Genomic DNA, 13271 nt, shown 5'->3' with positions numbered 1-13271 from the left:
ACCGGAGCGCTGCAGGTTGGCGACGCCGGTGGCGGACGTTGTTAACCCGGGCCACGACCGATCCGGTATGGAATTCTTTGGATGAACGCTCATATTTGTTTGGCAAAGTTTGAAGCCGGATGCCCTTCCTGACGCAACCCTCTGCATTTATCTGGGCTTGGGACCAGCCTACAGTTTGCACTGCACCATAGGGCTGCATTAACACAAAAATATTGTATAAACAGTATAAAAAATACAGTTTAACACCTGTAATAAAAATATTCCATATACCGGGACTGTGAAGCAAGAACCGTGATATAGCGTAGGATTACTGTATCTGTATTCCGTGATGATAAGTCGCAGGGACTCATTGTTCCCGGGTTGGTACTCATTGTGGATCCCGGGACTCACATAGTCTCAAGTGATCTATGGTCCTTACTCTGTTCCTTTTGGACTTGATTATCGTTTTAGTTTTAGGTTTTTGATCTTATTAACTACTCCATGAATTATGGTCGAAAAGAGCATCCAATAAATTTTCTTTTAATCATCGGGTTGGATAAGTCTTGTGTTGCCTGCTGGCTGGCTCACCGCGGTGCACATGAACTGGGCCAGTCTGTCCATGACTCCCGGGCCCCTTTTTCCGTCCGCCCCTGGTCTCAAGTTTAGATATGCAAGTCCCGAGTCTAGTCTCAAGTCGAGACATGCAAGTCCCGAGTCAAGTCTCAAGTCAAGACATGCAAGTCCCGTGTCAAGTCTCAAGTCCTACACTTTGAGTTTAGAGTCCTTTTCGAGTCATTTTACCATATTATATATATTTCATTAATATGTATATATTATATACTGCATTTATATATTTAATGTATTATACAAATCTATATTTATTTATCAAAACAAATCAATTGAACCATTATAAGAAAACTAGGGGACGGATCAAGATTTTGACACCTTGAAAGCCAATTGTCGCTTTTTCTCACTTTATTTCTGAAGTGACATTAAACAGACCTGTCACAAATAAGAATTGGCATCCAGTAGTGCTGCAATTACTAATCGATTTCTACTGACAATTCTGGTGGAATAATCAAGTATCCAGCCATCCATTTTCTACACAGCTTATCCTCACTGGGGTCGTGGGTTTGCTGGAACCTATCCCAGCTGACTGATAAGAATACAATATTTATTGTCATATTTATTGTTTATTTATGTTGTACTGTTTTTTTCTTTTTTTAGTGTGTGAAAGAATGACCTCTTGGTCAATTCCTCTACCATAGTGTACCCAACAGGGTGTTAATTGTTCAAAAAAAAAAAATAAGTTAACTTCACATTAGCAATGATGGAGCAATGATTCAACCTAATAAACAGTTATTAAGGCCATCAGCATTATGTAGTCAGTTACCATATTTTGCTGTAGTAAAACAGAAAGTAGCACATGTAGCTATAGCAAGAGAAAGCTACAAAGTGTTGGTTTTCCAGTGCTTTGGCAAAAATAGCAAGTCTTTTCTAGTCAGTGCTAGTGATGGGCACGGCAGTTCTTTTGAGTGTACTGAATCATGCGAGGGCGGCACGGTGGACGACTGGTTAGAGCGTCAGCCTCACAGTTCTGAGGACTGGGGTTCAATCCCCGGCCCCGCCTGTGTGGAGTTTGCATGTTCTCCCCATGCCTGCGTGGGATTTCCTCCCACATCCCAAAAACATGCATTAATTGGGGACTCTAAATTGCCCGTAGGTGTGAATGCGAATGTTGTTTGTTTGTATGTGCCCTGCGATTGGCTGGCAACCAGTTCAGGGAGTACCCCGGCTCCTGCCCGATGATAGCTGGGATAGGGTCCAGCACGCCCGCGACCCTAGTGAGGAGAAGCGGCTCGGAAAATGGATGGATGGATGAATCATGCGAATCAGTTCATTAAAAAGATTCGTTCAGCGAATCATTCAGTTCTTTTTCACAAAATCATTCAAGTGCTTCCTCATTCAGTTAATGATCCATCCCTGAGGTTCACGGTCACTCAACATGTTCACCGAAGGAGTATGCGTTGTTGGTGTCATGTATTGTAAACGAGGAAAGGCGGGGAGATTATTTTAAAAAAATAATTAAAACAAATTTTTAAATGGCTAAATTATCACCTACCCATCTCTCTCTCAGCAAGCTCTCGAACACCCGGCTTCGGTTGTGAGTCGTGAACACGCGTGCAGCGGGCTCAGCTACCTACCATCCTTCCGCGTCCCCTGACGTCCAACTAGGCTCTCGCCAGCCGGCGTGACTGTGGAACGTCGCTGACACCAGCCCCCGCCAGCCGGGCTTTCTGCTTGCTCACCTTACTGTTATTGTCATCTGATTAGTCTTTGAGTGTCTTGAGAAGCGCTATATAGGTTTAATGAATTATTATTATGAAATAAAAAGCTTTAATAATCGCATTAGAGACACAGAGGGAATGATATCCAAGTCGAGTCTTGTAACATATTTTCGAGTCGAGTCTAAAGTCAAGTTGTTAGGGTAGTGACTTTGTTGAGTAATTCCTTCAACGCTTCAAATCTACTTTGGGGTCCGACCATTCAGAAACCTTCCCAGTTTGAGCTCTTTTAGTTTTAAACCTTGTTGTTAAGTTTTAGTTTTAATGTTGACAATGCAAAGCTGACAAACCTGTGAGTTATGTTGAATGTTGTTTCTGCTGCTGAGATGCTGAGAAGAAAATATGAATAAATATTAAAACATAATTTCTGCTTAAAGTGAAGGCCACCGGATCAAACTCACCATCTTGTAAAGATCGGAAACACTGATTTGATCTTCATCCACCATCTCAAACTCTTTTCTTGGCACCAAGTCCAAACCCAAATGTCTGACCACACGCGCACACACACTAGTCAGTAACGTGTGTGTGTGTGTGTGTGTGTGTGTGTGTGTGTGTGTGTGTGTGTGTGAGATAGGGTTGTGTGTGTGTTTGGGGGTGTCCTCACTCGTTTCCCCAGTCCAGTCTGGCGGTCACGTGTCTTTTGACGTCTCGTTTCTGCTGTTGCGTCAGCTGAGACGCCGTCGTCAGCTGCCTCCTGAGTTCCATCAGCTCTGACATCACGTGAGCCACTTTGAAGAACAAATCCACCTTATGTCTCTAACGGGGGACATTCATTAAAATTCTATCTTTAATTCACATTCATCAATTATACGCCCTCAACATAAAAAATAAAAACATTTTAAAAGATTACGTTTTGGTGCAATAAAAAAAGAGAAGCCCCTCACCACGTAGAGTTGTTTCCACAGCGACGCCCATTCCCGAAGCGTGGACGTCACCTCAGTAACGACCCCGTCTTCAACGGGCACCACGACCTTGTCAGGCCTGAAAAAATGGTAACGACAATTGTGCTCAATGAAAATGTCGCAAAAAAGAAATGCTTGATATCAAGTTCTTTGTCTTTCCAAAACATATCAATCCGGTCATCGAATGTTGGCTTGTCACCTATGATGTCACATATGATCTTATTTTTATGATGTCACGTGATGACCTTTGTGTTTCCACTTATGATGTCGTTTGTTGTGATGTCGCTTACTGTGTCTTCATGACCAAAGATGACCGAAGACCAAAATAAAGTAAGAGAAACATTTTTCTCTTACTACTTCATGGTCACACTACTAGTAGTTCTTTAGTGATAGCAGTCATAGTAGCAGTTCTTGGTAGCAGAACCTAGTGATAGGAGTAGTATTTGTATTACTAGATCATTTGTAATTATTAGTAGTGGTCATACCCTTTAGCGGTGACGGTGCATTTCTTCAGATGAATGTAGCTGCACGGGAAAATTCCCTGCAGTAAGAGCAAGATAAAAAGTGCAAATAATGAAGAAATACAAGGAATTTAGATGAACACGTGTATATAAAGAAATACAAGGAGCATAAATACAGAGAAGTAATATGAATACAGTAAAAATGAGGGCAGGCGTCCCTTTCTTACTTTGATATTTGACCTCCTGCTAGAGAATCCTCGAAACCATCCTGCAAAACCACAAAAAAGAAAAATGGATGTTTGTCATATTTTTTTTTTAATCTGACATAATAAGCAAAAAATGGGAATGATGTCCTTTATTATGTAAGATGAAAACAATTGTGTGTCTGGCGGGATAATGATTGACTTTGTTCAGAGTTTAACGTTACCGTCGCATTTCTCCACAATGTGAACGGTCTCACCGAGCTCCAACGTTAGCGTCTGAGGGACGCAACTCCGGAAGTTGAAGATCGCTGCGCAAGAACAACAACAAGAGATGAGGAACTGGGTGCGTGAGAGACAGAGACATCCATCCATTTTCCGAGCCGCTTCTCGTGCTGGAGCCTATCCCAGCTATCATCGGGCAGGAGGCGGGGTACACGCTGAACTGGTTGCCAGCCAATCGCAGGGCACATACAAACAAACAACCATTAGCACTCACATTCACACCTATGGGCAATTTAGAGTCTCCAATTCATGCATGTTTTTGGGATGTGGGAGGAAACCGGAGTGCCCGGAGAAAACCCACGCAGGGTTAGGGTTACGGGGAGACAGAGACATGATTGATTCCATTATTAGCAACCCGTGTCAGATGATTTTGTTTTTCTTCGGCAGTGTCTGGCTTTCCTGTTTGGAGTTAGCATGTTCCCATGTGCTTTTGTGTTTTTTTCTCCCACATTCCAAACACATTAGCATGTTCGTCTCATTTAGGACTCAGGTCACCAACCTTGCGCAAATTAATTTGGGCTAAATCATCTCGTCATTGTTGTGCCTGTGAGCAACTTTTTTTTTTTTTTTTTTTTTTTTTAATTTAGAATAGCAACACAAAAAACTAGACACATCTCACTGGTGGGCTATTGTTAGAACAGGCCTGCGGGGTGCTCATGTGGTCCTTGGGGTCCCCTGCTCGAAATTGTCCACAGGTGTGAAATATGTGAGTGAGAATGCTTGGTTGTCCACTATGTGCCCTGCATTTGGCTGCCCATCAGTTCAGGGTGTACTCCGTCTCTCGCCCAAAGTCAGCTGGGATAGGCTCCGGCTCACTGACTCACTCACTCGACCTGAATGAGAATTAGAGCTACAGAAAATAGACAGATGTTTTTCTGGCAGCAAAATGACAGGCCCCCCTCCGTGGGCCGTCCCCTTATCTTGGTGGAGGGGTTTGTGTGTCCCAAAGAGCCGTGGAGCTAAGTTGTTTGGGGCTTTATGACCCAGGCAGGGTCACCCAGGCTAAACCGGTCCTAGGTGAGGGACCAGTCAAAGCACAGGTCAAAGAGGGTATGTTCCAACTACAGGGCAATCTAGAGAGGAGGGTCCGTCTAGAAGTCGAAACTCAGATTCAGGAGGAGTAGTGTGGTTTTCGTCCTCGCCATGGAACAGTGGACCAGCTCTACACCCTCTTTGAGGGGTCTTTGAGGGTGCATGGGAGTTCACCCTACCAGTCTTTATGTGCTTTGTGGACCTGGAGAAAGCATTCAACTGTGTCCAGCAGGGGTCATGTGGGGGGTGCTCCGGGAGTATGGGGTACCAGACCCCTTAATACGGGCTGTCCGGTGTCAGACTTTGGTCCCCATTGCCAGCAGTAAATCGGATTAGTTTCCAGTGAGGTTTTTGTTCATAACCTTTACGGAAGAACTTCAGCCGAGGTGTTGAGGGGGTCCGGTTTGATGACCTCAGTATTGCATGTGGTTCTGTTGGCTACATCAAGGCGGGATCTTGAACTATCACTTGAGCTGTTCGCACCACAGTTTGACATGGTCGGGATGAGAATCACCACCTCCAAATCTGAGACCATGGTCCTCAGTCGGAAAAGGGTGGAGAGCTCTCTCCAGGTCAGAAATGAGATCGTGCCCCAAGTGGAGGAGTTCAAATATTTTGGGGTCTTTTTCATGAGTATCTATTCTGTTTACATGTGTCGGTATTTTATTCCAGACACCCCCTACGGTCTCGAACAACATCACAATGATCTCCAATGACCCCCCCAACCATGCCCCACCCCTCCTCCCACCGCTCTGTCAGTCCACGAGCAGGATGTGCACAAAATATTTAGGCGGCTGAACCCCCAAAAAGCCCCTGGACCCGAGAATGTCTCCTCCTACACCATGTTACACTGTGTGGATGAGGTGACTCCCGACTTCACTGACATTTTCAACACCCCCCTGGTGTCATGCCATGTGCCAGACTGTTTCAAGTCCCCCACCATTGTCCCTGTTCCAAAGAAGCCATGGATTACAGGCCTTATTGACTACTGACTTGTGGTTCTGACGTCTGTAGTCATTAAGGCTTTTGAGCGCCTGGTCCTGCTCCACTTCAAATCAATCACCTCCCCCTCCTGGATCCATTGCAGTTCACTTACAGACCCATCAGATGTGTAGATGATGCAATCAACCTGGCGCTCCACTTGGTTCTGCAGCAACTGGCATCCAGAGGGAACCTACACCATGATCCTGTTCGTGGCCTTCAGCTCTGCCTTAACGCAATGCTCCCAGCTCTATTCCAGGACAAGCTCTCAGAGTTTAACTTGCCCGACTCTCTCTGCAGGTGAATCACAGACTTCCTGATGGATCGGAAGCAGCATGTGTGGCAGGGAAAGACTGTCTCAGACACGCTGACCTTCAGCACCGGATCCCCTCAGGGCTGTGTACTTTCCCCCTGGCTGTTCTCCCTGTACACCAACTGCTGCACCTCCAGCCATCAATCCGTAAAACTAATAAAGTTTGCGGATGACACCACCCACATGAGGCTTATCTTGGATAGTGATGAGTCTGCCTACAGGAGGGAGGTATAACGGCGGGTGTCCCGGTGCAATAGCAACAACCTGGAGCTTAACACCCAGAAAACAAAGAACATGATTGCAGATTTAAGGAAAGTCCCAGCCCCACGGTTCCCCTTCACCCTCACAGACTCATCCATCTCCATCCTGGACTCCTTCCACTTCCTGGGCACCACCATCAACTGGGACCGAGTGGAAGCTGATAATCAGCTGCCTCATCAAAAAAGAGGATATTCTTCCAATGGCAGCTGAGAAAACTCAAGCTGCCAATCCGCAATGTTGTTGCAGTTGTACACGGCCATCGAGTTCATCTTCACCTCCTCTATCACCATGTTGTACGCTGCTGCCACTGCCAGGGACCGGCACAGACTGCAGCGCACTGTGCATGCTGCTGAGTTGATCGGCTGCAGGCTCCCATCCATCCAGGACCTTGATGTCTCCAGGACACGGGGGACTAACCCTAACCCTTGCAGCTGACCCTACACACCCTGAACACAACCTATTCGACCTGCTCCCCTCAGGCAGGATGCTACTCCATCCAGACAAGTACATCTTTTTCTCCTCAGCCAGCAGACTCATGAACACAAATGAGCCGCTATTATCCATTAAAACTTCACACCTACACCGAATGATTATTGCATATTGTTTATTTTCCTTCTTAGTCTATTCATATTTATAATTTTTATTTTTACTATTACCATCGCTTTCATTTTGCACCACTGGACTGGGAAAAAATTGTGGTGAATGTAACTTTCACTGGCAATGGCAATAAAATCGATTTCGGCCTTTGTATGGGTCTGTCGTGATAAAGAAGGAACTGAGCCGAAAGTCAAAGCTCCATTTACCGGTTGAGCTACATTCCGACCCTCACCTATGGTCACAAGCTGTGAGTCGGGACTGAAAGAACAAGATTGCGGGATACATGCCGCAGGGTGTCCGGGCACTCCCTTAGAGATGGGGTGAGAAGCTCGGTGATCTAGGAGGGGCTCAGAGTCGAGCCGCTGCTAATGATGATGGTGAGGTTGTGTTTAGCGGTTGAATGATTCAGCAGAACATCTGCACACTTTGTCTTTTCCATTTGGGTCAGAGTGAGACGTTGCCACATAAAGCAGCTCTGTCTGCAGTGACTTGTGTGTCTTTTTACATTAAGTCTTTAATGTGTCACATACACGCACAAACACTCACACACATAGAGCTGTTTAATAAACAGCACAACATCTGAAGCTGCAGTATGACCACTGATCCCATGTCACTAACAACTGAAAGGAAAAAAAAGCAAGATCGCGTGTGTGTATGTATTTGAAATGCAATGAAAGAGTTTCAAGTGGGTGTAGCCAGCAGCTACTGATGTTGTTCAGAAAAAAAGAGGGATTAAAGAAGATGAACCAGAAAGTAGACTTACTCCCAAAGTTTTCCCACATGAGCCGCATGTCTGTTCGCAAAAACGAGCAAACTGTAAATCGTGGATTCTTAACCTTGTTGGAGGTACTCAACCATTCAGGGAACCCGTTGTAGTTGAAAAAACGAAATTGTTTATTTCAAATTCCAAAGTTGTGTACAGTATATTTTGTTTTTGCACAAAATAAACCATGCATCAGTTGCACACAAAATCACTGATTTAAAAGAACAAAACCAACAAAACATGCATTTCACACAAAAACAAAATAAAAACATAATTCAATTAAATGAAAATTGAATTCAAAGACCCCTAATGATGACGACAAACAATGGACTTCGTTTTCCCTTGCCCGGACGCGGGTCACCGGGGCCCCCCACTGGAGCCAGGCCTGGTGGTGGGGCTCGAAGGCGACCGCCTGGTGGCCGGGCCTCCACACACAGCTTGGGCTCTGGTACCAGTCCTCTCGAGAGGGGTTGGAATCTCTTCCACTCTGGAGTTGCCCACGGTGAGAGGCGCCGAGCAGGTGTGGGTATACTTATTGCAGCTTTGGTGGTAGCTGAAGCAAAAACTCGGGGATGGGAGGAGTTCGGTGAGGCCATGGAGAAAGACTTCCGGACGGCTTCGAGGAAATTCTGGTCCACCATCCGACGTATCAGGAGAGGAAAGCAGTGCACCACCAACACTGTGTATAGTGGGGATGGGGCGCTGCTGACCTCGACTCGGGACATTGTGAGTTGGTGGGGAGAATAGTTCGAAGACCTCCTCAATGCCGCCGACACACCTTCCCACGAGGTAGAAGAGTGTGGGTTCTCTGAGGCGGGCTCTCCTATCTCTGGGGTTGAGGTCTCCGAGGTAGTTAAAAAGCTCCTCGGTGGCAGGGCCCCGGGGGTGGATGAGATTCGCCCGGAGTTCCTAAAGGCTCTGGATGTTGTGGGGCTGTCCTGGTTGACACGCCTCTGCAACATCGCGTGGACATCGGGGACAGTGCCTCTGGATTGCCAGACTGGGGTGGTGGTCCCCCTTTTTAAGAAGGGGGACCGGAGGGTGTGTTCCAACTACAGGGGGATCACACTGCTCAGCTTCCCTGGTAAGGTCTATTCAGGGGTGCTGGAGAGGAGGGTCCGTCGGGAAGTCGAATCTCAGATTCAGGAAGAGCAGTGTGGTTTTCGTCCTGGCCGTGGAACAGTGGACCAGCTCTACACCCTCGGCAGGGTCCTCGAGGGTGCATGGGAGTTCGCCCAACCAGTCTACATGTGTTTTGTGGACTTGGAGAAGGCGTTCGACCGTGTCCCTCGGGGAGTCCTGTGGAGGGTGCTTCGGGAGTATGGGGTACCGAAGCCCCTGATACGGGCTGTTCGGTCCCTGTACGACCGGATTCAGAGTTTGGTCCGCAGTAAGTTGGACTGGTTCCCGGTGAGTGTTGGACTCCGCCAAGGCTGCCCTTTGTCACCGATTCTGTTCTTAACTTTTATGGACAGAATTTCTAGGCGCAGCCGAGGCGTAGAGGGGGTCCGGTTTGGTGGCCTCAGTATTGCATCTCTGCTTTTTGCTGATGATGTGGTTCTGTTGGCTTCATCAAGCCGTGAGCTCCAACTCTCACTGGAGCAGTTCGCAGCCGAGTGTGAAGCAGCTGGGATGAGAATCAGCACCTCCAAATCTGAGACCGTGGTCCTCAAGTCGGAAAAGGGTGGCATGCCCTCTCCAGGTCGGTGATGAGATCCTGCCCCAAGTCAAGGAGTTCAAGTATCACGGGGTCTTGTTCACGAGTGAGGGAAGAATGGAACGGAAATGAGTTTCCTCCGCAGGGTGTCCGGGCTCTCCCTTAGAGATAGGGTGAGAAGCTCGGTCATCCGAGAGGATCTCGGAGTAGAGCCGCTGCTCCTCCGCATTGAGAGGAGCCAGATGAGGTGGCTGGGGCATCTGATTCGGATGCTTCCCGGACGCCTCCCCGGTGTGGTGTTCCGGGCACGTCCCACCGGGAGGAGACCCTCGGGGACGACCCGGGACACACTGGAGAGACTACGTCCTTCGGCTGGCCTGGGAACGCCTCGGGATCCCCCCGGAAGAGCTGGATGAAGTGGCTGGGGAGAGGGAAGTCTGGGCGTCCCTGCTAAAGCTACTGCCCCCGCGACCCGACCCGGATAAGCGGTAGAAAATGGATGGATGGATGGAATTCAATGAAAATTGACTGTTGCTCACAATGCCGTACGTACAATCACAACAAGGGATTAACCTTTCATAGGTAAGAATATGTTTAGGGCTCTTTTTTCAAATGTTCTCTATGAGTAGCACATGCTTTGACGTTGACAAAAAATGTTAACCTTATGCAAATCGGCTGTGAAATGAGCAACCTATTTTTATTTTCAATGTCCACGCATTGCCTTTGATGAGAACGGTTAGGAGTAAATCAACGTGATGCATTACTTTGAATTTGGGATGGTTTTAACTCACATCAAATTGTCCCTCTGTCTTCGTGTGTGCCATCGTTAACTCGTGTGCGTTAGCTGGCCCAATTTATTAGGTAAACCTAACTCAACAGAGATTTTGAGAGATTGGGCTAAATGTGTGTCAAAAAATAAATAAAAATCCTGCTCGGAACCTGCCGAGCCAAAGACGAAAAAAGCAGAGTGAGCGAGTGCTTCAGGCAACTGTTAAAAAAATTTAATCACATCAACTTACTGACCTGGATAATACGCCTGCACGCGCGTGTTTGTTTGTGTCTGAGAGTGCTAGCAGGAATGTGTACCCATGTGACCAGTGTGTGTGTGTGTGTGTGTGTGTGTATGAAAGAAAAAGAAAAGGGTGAAATTCCTTTGTATTTCAATGCTTTTTATGTTTTTGAAAGAATAAAACTATGATGCTGGCGGAGAAATGTTTTTACTTTCAAAAAGCGACAACGCACGAACGCATGTGGCGAGTGACGGGCGGTCGGACGGTCGCCTCCCTGCGAGTCACTGAGGATGATCGCACATGCACACACATGATGAATGTGTGTGCGTGTGGCTTAGCCCAGTGATCTACTTTCAGAGTGTCTGACCATCTGGACACACACACACACACACACACACACACACACAGATGCCCAAAGAAAACAAAATAGTTTCACATTGTAAATAGAAATAAATTCAAATAGTGCGCACAGGTCAGTAGGCTGAGTAATGAGAATCTCGTGACCCCGTGACCTTCATCTTGCCAACGCAAGGTTGTGTGGCTATCAGCCATTTTGTTGTCTATGACATCACAAGCCAACCTGACGTCAGCGTCATTTCCAGATGAAATATTGATCTGGTAAAACATTCTCGGTGAAATATTAATGTTCTACAAAGAACATTTGTAGGTGAAATATTGATGATATATAAAAATATGAAATATTGACGAGGCAAAAGTGAGAGCGCTGCTGATGTTGAAGTACAACTAGATGTAAAGTCAATGAATATGTACGCACGCACTCACTCTCTCACACACATTTAGTGTGTTCATACACAACTTTCGATCATTCATAACACAACGCCATTCTGACCTCCGACCTCACAACTCAACACATTTTTGTTTCACAGAATTTTTGTTTCACAGAATTTGATGAGCCAACAAGGGAGCGAGACCGTTGCCATAGTGACATGGAGCCTTGTTGGAACATCCTGCTGGATTCAACGCGCGCACACACGCTGAACTTTTTCAAACTTTTTTTTTGTTGTGATCTCGTAGTTCAGTGGTCGAGATTCCCAGTTATTAATATTTATCATTCTTATTTACTTCTTGCAATGAATCCAACCTCATTTGCATTCTCCTCCGCGTGTGTCTTGGGGGAGTGATGAGGCTTTCAGGGCCTGTGAAAAGCTTCTTTTATCCGTGCTGCTGAATGACTCTCACTGGTTTCACGTGCAGTAACACACGCACGCACGCACACACACATTCAATTGTCCCTGAAAGTGAGTCTGTGTGAGTTTTGTCTGCACATGCAGTCATGGGATCAGTCCATCGGCTGTCAATCATTTGTCAAAGGTTGCCAGCAACAAATGGCGCCACCATTCAGCGTCACAACAAACCACAGCAACTTCAAACACCCAATCACCCTCATGAAACAGGCACGACTGCTTGCTGTTTGTCAACCATGTTGAACATCAAAGATTGACTGACGTTCAGATTTTTAGCACATTTTGTCATTCCACTCCACAAAGTGCACAAACCTTTCATCAGCAGTTACAGCGTGTGCGCGCGGGATCCACTTACCCACTCCAAGCCTCTCGTCGTCAGTCAGCGTCCACATGACGTCACTAAGTCGCCACAGCATACAAAGTGATGATGACGTCACTAAAGCGAAGGCATGTTAGGTGAGAAAAAGATGAAACGTCCAAGACGTCATCATCATGTTCTTCGAGCTCTCGTACCTTCAAGCACTCCTCTTCCTCTTCTACAACACTCAGATGGTCAACGTGAATGCGCACCGGGCGTGCACGCTTGTAAGAGGATCATAAGTGACGGGCTTCTGCGCATGCGCGCTTCCTGGTCAACCGTCACGTGTCAAGTAGCAACGTGCGCGCTCGCGCAGTCGCATAAGGTTTGAAAAAACATCTAAATTATTTGGATTTTAGTTTAATTTATATTCTAAAGCAAATTAAAAACATGTTTTCTGAGTGCCGAAGGGGCAAACTGATATTAAAGGTAAAGACCTCTCAAATGAAAAGTAATGCATCGAATTTATTTACACATTGCTAAATTTATGAGCATTTGTATGTGACATTGTTGCGACATTTGTATTATATTTATCTCACGGTCGTCCAATTGAACAGCAGGATGCGTGAGCCGCCACACCACCAGAAGACCACAAGGGATCAGCAACATTTTTTTTTTTTTTTTACACACGCGTCCATCCATTTTCTACACTGCTTATCCTCACGCGGGTCGCAGGTATGCTGGAGCCTACGCCAGCGAACTGCGGGCGGGAGGCGGGTACACCCTGAACTGGTCGCCAGCAATCGCGGGGAACATAGAAACAAACAGCCATTCACACAGTAACGATCAAACAATTTCAGCAAAAAAGTATTTAAAATAGGGAATTACTTTACAATCACGCTGTAGATGAAATCCAGCTCCTGTTTGTTTTTCCGAGATTACAAAAACATATTAGCTTCATATCAATATGTTCCATGAGGAG

General features: G+C 46.4%; 1 protein-coding gene across 10 annotated transcripts in view; it reads right to left on the bottom strand.

The window, feature by feature from the left end:
• Positions 1–13271, bottom strand: part of LOC133409333 (dedicator of cytokinesis protein 3-like) — a 55564-nt gene extending 42293 nt beyond the window's left edge. For 9 of the 10 annotated variants that reach the window (XM_061689203.1, XM_061689207.1, XM_061689210.1 and 6 more), the window contains exons 1-9: positions 12505–13271; positions 12347–12427; positions 4115–4198; positions 3915–3955; positions 3712–3767; positions 3209–3305; positions 2929–3080; positions 2726–2810; positions 2615–2653 (exon numbers count right to left, since the gene is read on the bottom strand). In XM_061689203.1, the coding sequence (XP_061545187.1) occupies positions 2615–2653; positions 2726–2810; positions 2929–3080; positions 3209–3305; positions 3712–3767; positions 3915–3955; positions 4115–4198; positions 12347–12407 (615 nt within the window). In that variant the 5' untranslated portion in view covers positions 12408–12427; positions 12505–13271. The remainder of the gene's footprint in view (positions 1–2614; positions 2654–2725; positions 2811–2928; positions 3081–3208; positions 3306–3711; positions 3768–3914; positions 3956–4114; positions 4199–12346; positions 12428–12504) is intronic. The other variant, XM_061689209.1, reaches the window with a different exon arrangement.

Source organism: Phycodurus eques, chromosome 10 (assembly GCF_024500275.1).
Source record: "Phycodurus eques isolate BA_2022a chromosome 10, UOR_Pequ_1.1, whole genome shotgun sequence".
In the NCBI taxonomy this organism is placed as follows: Eukaryota; Metazoa; Chordata; class Actinopteri; order Syngnathiformes; family Syngnathidae; genus Phycodurus; species Phycodurus eques.
The sequence above is the reverse complement of the archived record's forward strand: the minus strand, read 5'-3'. Positions and strand labels throughout refer to the sequence as shown.